The 13,004-nt window shown below is 35.4% G+C and overlaps 1 protein-coding gene across 1 annotated transcript; it reads left to right on the top strand.

The window, feature by feature from the left end:
• The first annotated feature begins 1,594 nt into the window (after positions 1 to 1,594).
• On the top strand, positions 1,595 to 10,989 carry LOC102585686 (DNA-directed RNA polymerase III subunit RPC5-like). The gene is made up of 10 exons (XM_006363085.2): positions 1,595 to 2,060; positions 2,150 to 2,218; positions 2,362 to 2,469; positions 4,577 to 4,648; positions 5,277 to 5,435; positions 6,071 to 6,106; positions 6,353 to 6,459; positions 7,428 to 7,499; positions 10,125 to 10,173; positions 10,315 to 10,989. Exons 1-10 carry the CDS (start codon positions 1,725 to 1,727, stop codon positions 10,765 to 10,767), a joined length of 1,461 nt encoding a protein of 486 aa, XP_006363147.1. The 5' UTR covers positions 1,595 to 1,724; the 3' UTR covers positions 10,768 to 10,989.
• The last annotated feature ends 2,015 nt before the right edge of the window (positions 10,990 to 13,004 follow it).

The raw sequence follows: 13,004 nt of genomic DNA, 5'->3' as shown, positions 1-13,004 counted from the left end.
AAAATTAAGTTTGTTTTAAAAAAATATTTTCAATTTCAACAATTATTTTCTACTCTAGTAAAAATAAAAGAAATTTTTCAAAAACATTTTTCATTCATAAATCAAACACTAAAAATCTTTGTCGAAAAATATTTTATATTCACCAACCAAACATGAGAAAATAAGTCAAAAATCAACTTGTTTTCCAAGAAAACATTTTCTAGGAAAACATTTTCCTTCATACCAAACACACTCCATGTCTTTCTTTGTTAGCCGATCTTTGTTTTAATTGACTCGTTTTAAATGTATTTAAGTCATAATAATTTTAAAAATGTTTAGATAAATTGAAAAAGTATTTGATTTTAAACAAAAATAATAAAAATAAATCAAACTTGATAATTTATAAGTCAAAAGACAAAAGTCAATTTAAACTCTTAAATTAGATACTTACTTTCTCAAAAATTTAATTTCTAATAATGTTTTACTTTTGGTTTATAGCCGAATGTACTTTATATGTTGAATATATTGTGACATCTTCTTGATCTTACTCATGACAACACAAATTTTAAAAAGTTTAAAATAAATGCTAAACAACTAACAAATGTTAGAAAACCAGCAAAAATGTATCAATATTTTAAATAAGAAGAACGGTTAATGTTTAGTTGAAATAAGAGAAACGACTACACATTTTTAAAATTTCCAAGATTTTCTTACTTATATAAAAAATCACCTCTTCCTCACCTCCTCCACCACTTACATCCCATCCTCTTCTTATTCCTTCACCTCCGAGCACCCAATGGAAATTGAATGTTTATAACTTAAGAGTAATTGACCACAATAATCACAATTTTATTTTGTCTTTTAAAATAGTTAGTTTTCATAGTCATTTGATTTTGCCTAATTAGTTTTCATGGTCTCTTCAATCAAAAATATAATTTATGTTATTTATTTAAGGGAAAATTGTATGAAACAACAAATTATTAATTCAAATTAAATGTTATAACCATAGTTTATTTTAATTGTAATTTGCAGCAAACATTTTTTTTTTGTCATTGATTCGATATACAATTAGTCATTTTCAGTGTACAATTAGTCATTTTATACATTTCGATATAAAATGTATAAAATGCGTTTGTGTTTGTATAAAACGAGAGAAAAATGTACATACAAATACATAGATCTTCGTCCTATACACTTATAATTATACAAATATAGATCTTATTATACAAATTACAATGTATAAATGAATTTATACAAAACAGAACAATTTGTATAAGATTGAATGTTTGTAGCGAATTATACAAATCAAAAGCTTCATAGCAAACATAAAATTTGCTATAGAGCGCAATTATGTAAATTATAGATATAACATACAAATATAATTTTAATGATGATGAAACAATTACAAAATTTTAGAAAAGAAACATTTAAAAAATTATAATTATTTGGACTCAACTCATCCTAAATCCGACCAAATATTTAACTCAATCCTTACAATTCTGATTTTACTTCATTATTTTAATTTTCCTTGTGGGTAATGATGTTATAATCATGTCCCTTATTTAATTTTTCTTATAATAGTTCTTTTAACTTTTTTTTTTTTATTGAGCTCTTCTTTAACCAGACGGTAAAACAGACCCCCAAAGCTCTTAAATCATCAGCTCCAACTAATAAACCCTAAACCCTTCCTCCACCATTATTTCTTGGAGTTGAAGTTTCACTTTTCCATCCAAAAAATTGCAGAGATGGATTTGGACTTCGACGGTCCAAGTAAAGTGCCGAGCAGGCAAGCTCGTTTTGTTCCCAAGAATTCCAAATTGAAGCCCCAACCCAAAAGTGAAACACTGCCATTGAAGGTAGATTCAGATATTTCGACTAAAAAGGAAGAATTGGTATCACAACCCCCTCAAAGAGATCATATAGCGAAAAACGGAGAGGCAACGGTTGAGGACGACGTTCCATTGAATGGAGAGACTATGGGAAACGACCTTGCAGAAGAACAAGTCACAATGGAAACTGATAGCGATCGAGATGAAGTTGTCCGTGAAGTTGACGTGTGGCTTACCCCTTCCGCCAATGAGGTAGATTTTCTTGATTCAATATACGGTTGCTTATTTGTTGAATTTGCAATTTTTTCTATTTGTGAAGTATATTTTCTTTTCTTTTTCAGTTCTATGTACTCCAATATCCGTTGAGATCCGAATGGCGTCCCTATGGATTGGATGAAAAATGCCAAGACGTGAGTTACAACTGCTTTTAGTGTTTTCCTTTGAACAAATTGGTCATTGTTATGTGATAATACGAAAGGCAGGAATGGATTGGCTGGTTTTAAATGATCAGTTTGGATGTCTGAAATCAATTTTTTTTTTTATCATTTTGCAGGTGAGGTTGAGACCTTCAACGGCAGAAATGGAAGTTGATTTGGCAATAGATTTTGATTCTAAGAATTTCGACAGAGACTCTGTACATGCAGCAACGATAAAAAAGCAGGTTCTTTTAGATATATGGAAGCTAGACTTTTAATGTTTTTTCTCTTCTTAAATCAGCAACAAAGACAAAAAAAAGGAACTAGGTGATTTTTTTTATGTGTAAGCCTTGTGCAGTAGTTACCCGGTACATTTGTTGGCAGGGACTGATTTACTTAGTCGGAAAAATCCATATTAAGAGCATTGCAGCTCACTTGGTCTGGCGCTACTGTTGCGAACTTGAGTTTCCTAGTTTTATACCCTGCAGCCTTCAGCTTTTCTTTTCAAATATTTTCGCCTCATCATATATACATACTCAAAAAGATTCTTTATCCAGTTCAAAATTCCAACCGTGGACCTCTTGGGAGTTATAAATGCTTTGAACCATTTAGTCCAGATTAACATATATAGCATCTTATACAATAAGAAATTAATGTTGTAGCAGAATTATAGATTAAAAAAGAATGTCTCTTTCCTTTTGTTTGGCAACTCTTTAATTTAGCATGTTTAAAACCACAAAATTAAAGGACATTTTAGTACCTTCTACATATTCTTAGTTTAAGACTACAAGATTCAAAACTCTTTATTTCTTAAACTCTGTGCCAAGTCAAAGCTAGGCAAACAAATTAAAATGGAGGGAGTATTACATTTCTCTCCATTTCTCCACCTTAAATTCCATTTATAATACCATCTGTTTTGGGCCTACTCCTTTCCCTTAATAGACGTGTGTATACAAACAAAGGCAGACTCATGTGGAACGTAGGGAGGGGGGTCATGGGATCATGTTGAACTCAGTTTCTTTTTAGTCGACATATATACCTTAAGAATCGTGTATATATTTGATTGTTCTCCCTGATACACAAAAGTGATCCAGGACACGGACCGAGGCTGCGCTTAGGTTTTGTTTTTCTGATTGATTACCCTGGTTCGATTCCTATCTTTAGCATAACCGTATATTATATTTGTTTTTGATTAATAAAGAGGGACCCTGTCAAAGTTAGAATCTAATATTAGGAGCAGTGTTTGGACAGTGAAAGGCGATAAAAGGCGACAAGGGTCTGCAAGGTGACAAAGGTATGCCTTCACCACAAGGTGAGGCGAGTGGTGTGGCACTTGCCTTTTTGAAGTGCGACCCAATTAATACTAAAAAAATAAAATATTTAATTGCATATATAAATAATCAAAATCTCAATAGCAATAATATATTAGCAAATATTTCAATTCAAAAACTGGAAATAGATAGGACATACTAAAAGTCTTGAACTTGAATGAGAAAAAAACAGAACAAAAGTCAAAACAATGAGTAAAAAAATAGAGGTAGAAGCTATGTTGCTCGGACTCTTTCAAAATGTCGACGGGTGCATGTCGGATCCTCCAAAAATAGTGTATTTTTGAAGGATCCGACACGGGTGCGGCATCATTTTTGGACAGTCCGAGCAACTTAGGGTAGAAGTGACTCTGAAGTCAGAAGAAGAAGGAAAAAGAAACAGAGGAAGAAGAAAATTGAAGAAGAAAAGAAGAAATATGTATTGGTTGGCTGGTCGCTCAAGGAGTCTAGTCGAAAACCCTAAAATTATGTTTAAACCCTAAATTGGCTGCCTTTTAAAAGAAAATACAAAAGGCGACGCCTTTCTCGCCATGGCATCACCTTTTGAAGATCACCTCGCTACAAAGCTAAAAGGCGATGAAGGGTTGCCTCTTTCCGTTGCGACAAGGCGATCACCTTTCACAACACTGAATTTAGGAGGAGTCGAGTTTCAATTTCCTTTTCTTTAAGCCTCATTTTTCTTAACAAAAGAGGCTTGAAAATTTGCCAAAGAAATGTTTAGAGCAAGAGTCGATCCTACACCCTTTACAAAGCAAATGAGGTGCTGGAACAAGAATACACTTTGTTAAGTTTTATCATTTTTTCTTAATATATCCACTTCTTTTCAATCAAGTGGTGTCACGTTCAACATGCATTCGCCTAACTTCATGGTAGTAACTTTGTTGTTAGGTGTAGGATAAGGAGGTTTTATTTTGAGAACTTTGACATTTAGATTCTGGAAACTCTGCACTTGATATTTGTTCCCTTAGCAGGAATTACAGTTCTAATTGTTTGACCCAGAATCTGATTGGTTCCGAGTTTCCAGATTGTTTCTACAAAATGGGTGCCATTATCTACTTGTGCTGACTTTGCTGTTGGGATCCTCATTGGTGATAAGGTAAATTATTTGTTGTTGATGGCTTAAATGCATATTTAACTTCTGGTCTCGTGGAGTTCTGATTGACTAAAAGTTAGTCTTCTACAGGTTTTGTATGTGCTTATGCGTGTTCCGCTTTTGTCCTTTTTTCTATTATAAAAAAAACTAATTTGGACTAGAACAATGTCGGGCGGCTACTCTCTCAACCTCAAATGTAATCAAGTCAATTTTTTATGAGCTTCAAGTTGAAGCAAATTATTCACTGTCTGCTGTCAAATCTAACTCAACCGTTACCTATGGAGTTAGAAACTGTTATAATACCTCTGGCTCTCTTATTTAGCCCAAGTTCTGCCACTTAGTATTAAAAAATTGTTAAGTCCTTCTAGTTATATTCTTCTGTTTCTTATGTACATTGGTATGAGAAACTTCAACTAAAATCTCTAAGTTTGCTGAAAACTATTTGAAGCTCATTGCTGCAGTCAAAAGAAAAAATATACTGTAAATATGCTTTTCACTTTTCAGTACAATCTATGTACTGTTCTTGTCAATATACACAAATGTTACCTTCTCAAAAAAAATTAACAAAATAAGTATCAAAGCTTATTAATGTTCTCAATAGTCACACTCTTGCTTCCTGTTTGTTATGCAGTTACACCTCAATCCTGTTCATGCAGTTGTACAGCTCCGACCATCACTGCAGCATCGTAAGGAAAGTGAGTTGAAGAACCTTACCACCAGCAATGATGAAAAAAGTTGTGCAAACGAAGACGTCAAGGAGAAAAAGCCTGTGGGTCCATCAAAGAAGCAGGTTCATTCATGATTTGCTATTTGATGCCAGCTCCTAAGCTCAACTTACTAGCACTTAAAATATCATATGTCAAGGATTTTCCCCTTCTCCGATTAACTTCACTTTTTGAGCTGAGGGTCTATCGGGAACGACCTCTCTACCCATAAAGGTAGGGATAAGGTCTGTGTACATCTTAGTTCTTACCGTCCCCAAACCCCACTTGTGGGATTACACTGGGGTATGTAGTTGTAGTATGTCAAGGACTTCTCGGTTCCTGATTTACTAGCTTTGCCACAATTGTGGATAAATATTGATAAAGGGAATGCCTAAAGATTAGTCTTCTATGAATATACACAATGTTACCTTCTCAAAAAAAAGAAGAAGATTAGTCTTCTATGGTTAAGCACTTTCTGCTATTTTCAAGACTTCTTTTCTACTATGGTGAACTTCACACCCTTAACCAGGACTCGGGAGCCCAGTATCTGCCTTTCCACTTTGCCTCACTTGGTGACCTGAGTCAACCCTAACCTTATTGTTGGAGGTGAATGATCTCTTGCAACTAGGAGGCTATCCCTCCCCTGATGCTGTTCAAACTTTTCGTATAAGTGCTTTACCGTTTCTTTGATGTATTCTTGAAACATGTACCATTTGTGCAGAACAAACCTCCTGGGAACTACAAGGATATTGGAGAGGTATGAACACCTCAAAATTTTCGCTTCAGTATTAGCTAATAACTCTTCATATTCTTCATTAGCTTGAGTGGCTGCCGATTTTTCATCTACTATTTTGGATTCGACGTTTCTGTTGCAAGTGTTTTCTATTTATATTTACTCAAAAGCAGCTAGCTTTCTCCATGCAGTTGCCAATATCATTTCAAACAGTTTCATTAATGCAGATCCTTCTGAAGTTATTGATATCTATTTCATTTCCTGTTTTAGCATTGGTTACATCTAAAATACCATGGGACTAGGAGTGACATTTCAGCCAGACATCTTCAGAAAATGGCCATAGAGGGAGGCTCCCCAGTACCATTTTCAATGATCCCGTATGTATCTGCTAATATGGTTGATTTTTCTTCGCTTGAGCAATATATATTTTTTGCAAACTGCTTCTGTTCAGGACAATTAAAAGACACATTTCCTGCCTCAGAGCATACATTTATCTACTCTCATTCTTTTTGATGAACTAAGGGTAATTCACTAAAAAGCATCCAGAAGATGCAAGCAGAAAATTACAAGAGAGGGAGATAGTGCCTGCTCATAGCCTCATACCACTGCATACCCAGTGTTATCCCACAGAGATAGAGCCTGCTCATAGACACACTAAAACACTATTCTATCACTAAGGAGTAGAGAACAACAACAACATACCCAGTGTAGACCAAAAATTGAACACAACAAGTTACAGGGGCCTGATTGAGCCAACTAAACAAATTCAGTAAGCATTTTTCTTTGAGTTCATGAGTAGGAGTTGAAATCTCATCAAAACATCTATGATTCCTTTCATTCCCGATGTACCAAAAAACAGCAGCAGGCACTGTTTCCTAAACACCAGCTTTCATATGCTTCTTGATGCTGTTAGGCTTGACCCAGGTTAGTCAACAACAACAACAACAAATCCAGTGTAATCCCACAAGTGGTGTCTGTGGAGGGTAGTGTGTACGCAAACCTTACACCCATACCTTGAGAATATAGACTGTTTTCGATAGGCCCTTTGCTCTAAGAAATATGTAAAAGAAGCCAAAACAACAGCAAGATAATACAATAATCGAGGCTAATGATAGTAATAAATATACTAAAATACATGAATAATACTACTTCGGGAATAATATTTGCTAACCTTCTACTCTAATTGACCCAGGTTAGTCCAAGAATAGAAAAGAACATGCTCCAAATATCATATGCTACAGAACGATACAAAAAAAGACGTCTTAACACTTTCAGAATCCAAATTGCACATCTACTCTCATTTTTATTCTAATACCAGTTTTTTTCGTGCAAATTTGATACACAGGGGTGATTATCTGAACGCCATTTGTCCTGCAAGGCCAACTGACATTGACAGATTAAGAAATCTTAGAACAAGGTACTGCAGACACTTTAGTTGGTCCTTCGCATCTATTGTTTTGACATTTAAAGGTCTGGAGGTGCTGCTAAGGACAAAAAGAAAATTTTATGTACATCTATGATCATAGAGCTGTCTTCTTCTTTTTCTTTTTTTTTGAGGACAAGGGAAACCCGCAGCCGCTACCCTTTGGGTGCGCACAGGGTAAAACCCCCGCTCCTATGCAATAGCTCGCAAACCACATAGGAGAGGTAACCCGCACTAGCAAGCCCGGTGTGACGAGCTCGGCCAAACCCTTGCTTTCGCTGGCAAGGGTTTTCGAACTTGAGACCTCCAACATGGAAGTCCCAAGCCCAAACCACTGAGCCACCCCGAAGGGTAGAGCTGTCTTCTTCTTTGCTATGTGGCGTTATCATCCTCTAGTATTGTTGGACCATTCCACTAACTGCAAATTATCATCTTCTTTTTCAAAGAAATTGCATGTTACTGTAACTATTTCCTTATCTCCCCCTTTCATTTTATTTATTTAATCTCTTTTTGCTTTCTGTACAATGTTGAGTAGAGATTTTGATGATCTTTAATTACTTGTTCATAATCTAGTTTTTAGTTAGCAATTGACTTGTCTTTGGTTGATGGACTGGTAATTTCCTACAATGTCAGAGATTAGATTCACATAGTAGCTTAAGCCTAGTCGCAACGTCGATGAATGTAATTCTGATTGACTAAAGTTGTAGATCAAAATGGAAGGAGAACTTTTTTCTAAGATGGGGAAAAATCTCTCTAGTGGCGGATCCAAATTTTTCACTACAGGGGTTCAAAAAATAAAAATGTAGTACTTGAGATTTGAACTTGGAACCTCAAGGTGAATTTTGAACCACCTCAACCACTAAGCCAACCTCCATCTTATATTTAGGTGGTTCAAAATCTATATACATACATAAAAAATTTAAAATACCTAAATGGTGTCAATTTTAGCTGAGGGGGTTTCGGTGAACCCTCTAGATCCACCATGACAGGAATGCTTCTGCTGGCTTGGACTCAGGGTAGAAAGGAGAATTTCACTAACAGATCAAGTTCAACAAAAAATTGTGGAGGGGATTTCTAAGAATGCAGCATTGGGAGGTTTAGCTAATCTTTGGCGATGTGTGAAGTTGGAGCAAATAATATTTTGGGGGAAATTAGGAGAGAATGTGAACACAACAAAAGACTGGAAGCTATTAGGTGCTCAAGCTTTAAGGTCCAGTGCCCCCTCCCCTACACATTTTGATGGTTGAACTTGGTCTATATTTAGGCCAATTACATATTGGTGTTCCCTCTAAGGCATGCTTTAGAAGCAATCTAGATTCTGAATTCTCTCGGTACTGCATATGTCAGTCAAAAGGGGGACAAAAAATCTCCAGTCTACTGGGGCTATGAAGATTTTGATACTAACACCATGAAGTGGTAGGCTAAGCAGTAAAAGGAGAGAACTCAAGACTAAGACTTGAATTGCGAGGCAAAATTAAAGCGTGCATTTTACTGAAGAAAATTGAATCAAGACAGTAAATTTTTTAAAAAGTTTTACTTGTAAAGATAAAATAACTATACACACAAACAACTATATGGACAAATCAAAGCAGATAGATGTCCTGACTTTGAGTTTCATAACCACCATTATGAAAAAAAAATTCCACGTGCTTGACCCATGGAAAATAATAAGACCTGCACGTTAGGGGTGTGTTGTAAGCATGATTAAATAAATAAGAGTATGCTCTGTTAAACAGCCTAAACTTTTAGATGAGGTGTTCACTCACTCCAACATATATTCTATAGTATATGCAGGAAGCATTGTTGTCCCCGGTTTATAAAAAAATGTGTTCTGGAGTTAATTTTGGCATTGTGGTGGTAGGTGGGGGTGGGGGAGAGGGAGAGTAGGTTAAAGGCTTAAAAGCTTTGTTGCTTTCTTGGTTTGTCATTGTAATAAATATGAGCAGTATGAAATGCAAGGATACATTATGCTTTGTTTTTGCTAGAGAACCTAATCTTCCAGAAAGTGATTTTTCTTCTTGATGTTCTAGCAATGAAATAAATAAGAAAACATGGTCTTGCTTCTTTCTAGTTTTGGAGTAATTGGCAGATCTACAAAAATCTTCGGGGCAGTTTTATGTGATAAATCTTATTTCCATTTCTTTTTTTCATCACTTCATGAGGCCAAGGACAGGAGTGGACTGTTGTTCCAGAATATGCTGTTGGATACATTTTCATCATGTTACTTAGCCAAACTTGCACCTCAATGGTCATCTTATCCTTGGTGTTCTACCTTTGTCATCTATCAAATTGATTTCTTTTCATTTAAAAAGAACCTTGTCCTTAATAAGCCATCAGTTGTTAAAGTTGATCCCTTGGAATTAATTATTATTGACTGGTGTGACTTATATTCATTGTAGGTGTGCTGATATAGTTAAATATAAATATGCAGCCTATGACTTGACTTGCTTATTTTCTTTCTCTAGCCAGAAGTTTGCTGTTTCTTCCATTCAGTATCCCAGCCATGTGGAATAGATAGCCGTTCTTGATATGCCATGTTTCTCAACTATCTTAAATTAACATTCTTTCCCAGTCATTATATGCTCCTAACTTGTAAGTTGCCAAATGGATGGTTTTCAGGCTGTCTCAGAAACCTTTTGAAGAACGTGTTAGAACTTGGCTTCTTCAGGTTTGTACCTACTATTTGGATTTTGTGTTGCTTTATATTTCTATTCCTGCAAGGCTGCAACAAAGTTTGTTTAGATGGCTCCATGGTGCTTATTACTCATAACGGCAGCACATTTCTAAATATGAATTCTTTTCGCAACAGGGACCTCCCATTCATCGTTTTGATGCTCTAAAGCACCTAGCACCAGATAATCCTGTTGATGAGATCTTGGAAGTCCTCAAAAGTTGTGCACAATTAGTTCAAGGATTGTGGGTTCCAAAAAGTTCACTAGTCTATGACACAAACAATGGAGTTGAAGTTTTAGCGAGGAATTTTGTTCTTTATGAGTTTACCAAGGATACCCTAATTAAGAAGTCAGTGTTTGGCAGGAGGCCTGAATTCCTTAAAGCTGCAACACCAGTTCTAAAATCATTAGCTGTTGAGAGGCCTGACCTGGATGATTGGAAGCTCAAAGAGCTTCCTGACAAGAAATTTGAAAACCTTTATGGTGATGTTGTAAGAGAGCAGCAAGCTATCTGGGAGTCCATGGGGAAACAGATAAATGATATTATGCATGGAGGAAGAAACAGGCCTACTATGAAGAAACAGGCTTAAACAGATCAATGATGTTGTAAGAGAGCAGCAAGCTAAGGGGTCGTTTGATCATGCAATATGAAATCATGATTTGATATCATAATATGAAATAAGGTGTCAAAAAAATATAAAAAAACCGATCGAGCAGGTTACAAAAAAATTTGATTACGACAAATGTGAAAAGTCACCAGAGAGCAAGCTAATCATGTAGGGAAAACTATACATGATATATTTTTTCGTGGAGCTGCTCTTTGTTTTATCTATCAACCTAATCCTAGAATAGGGAATGATCCTCGGCACTGTTTTATGCAAACTGCTCATTTGTTATAAAATTAAGCCGATCGGACCTTTTTTTTAAAATAAATAAATTTGAAGACCAAGTTTAGGTGGAATGCAGAAGGTTTTAATCTCTTCTCTGCCCCTCCTAGTACCATTTACCCCTCATATTTCCATGACTTGCAGGAGTGGTGATTTTGCACATTCCGATAACTAAGAGACCAGAGAGAACAATATAAAAAAGGAAATGGAAGTGTAATCACCAATCTGTTTAGTATGTGCAAAGAAGAGAAAGAGACCGTCTCCAATCAGCTTTTTATTGAGTGAGTGGAGAAAATTGTTTCCCAGTAGGTCTCATAAAACAATGGCTAGACAAGTAACAATCCTCTTCTCTTTCCCAAGCTGGCTCTCATACCTCCCCTGATTTTAAACATACATGTTCCTACTTTTGGGTAAAACACTATAAACCTGTTATAGAATCGACTTAAGAAATTTGAATTTTGTTAAGTTTAATATTGGAACATCGCAGATGTTTCTGACCTTTAGATTGGGATTTTATTATTTCATGCCTTAGTCCTGTTTGAATGTTGAGAGATGATTAAAGACATTTTCTGGAGTAAGATAAAAGTTGGCAATACTGCTGCCTGACTATGCCAAATGAGTTGGGAGATATTAGTGCAAAAGAAACAAAAACTGCAAAGCTAACACTAGCATTTGACAGGATCCATTTCTTATCCTCTTTTATATGGTGTGGTACCTCAGGCTTTGTTTTTTCTCCTGGGCTCCTGTCAGGGTTCTCCTTATTTTGCGCTTCTTTTATGTAAATTGGGTCACTGTCATGATCCTGCCCATGTGCTGACAGGCGGCTTGGCCTGGGAAAGTTATTGGGATTTAAATAGCTTGGACACTATTATATGAAGTTGATCTATTTACCAGCACAAGCAGATGTATCCGATAGATGTTTGTAGTATCCTGTTCCCATCTTTTTTTCCTTTTCTGATAGAATATAAAATGTAACAGTTCCAAACTTCCATGTCATCTTGACTCTATACTGCATTATTGTGGTCTAGAATCTTTCAAGTTGCCTGGAACTTTGTATTGTGAAATGTTGGCGGTCTGTCATATTGCAGTGAATTTTCTAAAATTCGTGCGGAAGCTTCATTTCTTTTGTCTAATTCCTGATGGAATAATATAGAAAAACGACCTGAATCCTAAATAGTTTTTCTATGCTTGTGCAGGTTATGAAGGAACTATGTCGTTCAGAAAATTCAGCATGGGTTTTGGGAAGCAGTGACGGCAATCCACAATAGTAGTCTGCTATTTTTTATTAAGTTGTAGAGGTCATGGAAAGTTCACTGCTAGTTGCAGAAATTCTCAATGCTGAGGAGAAGTTGGCTTTTCTTGAAGTTTCACTTTACTCTTGAGAGGCATAATTGTTCAGTTTTGGGGTTAACACGGAGTCTCGAGTATATGGTTGAGCTGTTGAAACGCTTCGCGTTGCATTGCAAATCTGGGAGAAAATTTAGATCAGAAGAAAATGGACAGCAGATGTCAAGCCTTTTTTGCTCATTCTTTTTTATGAGCGAAAATATAGTCAGATGTTTCTTGAATATCTCTGTTAAAATGTATGAATTGTTGCTTCTCTTTACTTGCAAAAGAAAATCATTCAGCATCTCTGTACCATCACGAAAACTATCAGTTAACAATATAAAACATGCCATTCTTTTAATTATATACGTAGTTGATTCACTAAGTTATCGAATTTCTAACATTTTTTATTTGAGGTTGATGTATGTAGTTAGTTAAAAGAGATATTTTTTATCCTATTGACAAATGAAAGTACACCTTTTTTTACTTGAAAAAATTGAATTGAAAATGTCCTTGAAACATTTTATTAGGAGTTGATGTGTTTAGTAGAACAAGATTTAATTTAAGTTTTTAAATGAAAAATATCAACAAGTTTAAGGGATTGACAATGCATT

Source organism: Solanum tuberosum, unplaced genomic scaffold (genome assembly GCF_000226075.1).
Source record: "Solanum tuberosum cultivar DM 1-3 516 R44 unplaced genomic scaffold, SolTub_3.0 scf00423, whole genome shotgun sequence".
NCBI lineage: Eukaryota > Viridiplantae > Streptophyta > Magnoliopsida > Solanales > Solanaceae > Solanum > Solanum tuberosum.
The sequence above is the reverse complement of the archived record's forward strand: the minus strand, read 5'-3'. Positions and strand labels throughout refer to the sequence as shown.

Bases quoted from the DNA above. Each gene is read 5' to 3' on its own strand.
- LOC102585686 (XM_006363085.2), top strand. From the start codon at position 1,725: ATGGATTTGGACTTCGACGGTCCAAGTAAAGTGCCGAGCAGGCAAGCT. The intron at 2,219-2,361 runs GTGAGTTACAAC...ATCATTTTGCAG, and splicing joins TGGATGAAAAATGCCAAGAC to GTGAGGTTGAGACCTTCAAC. The intron at 10,174-10,314 runs GTTTGTACCTAC...TTTTCGCAACAG, and splicing joins TTAGAACTTGGCTTCTTCAG to GGACCTCCCATTCATCGTTT.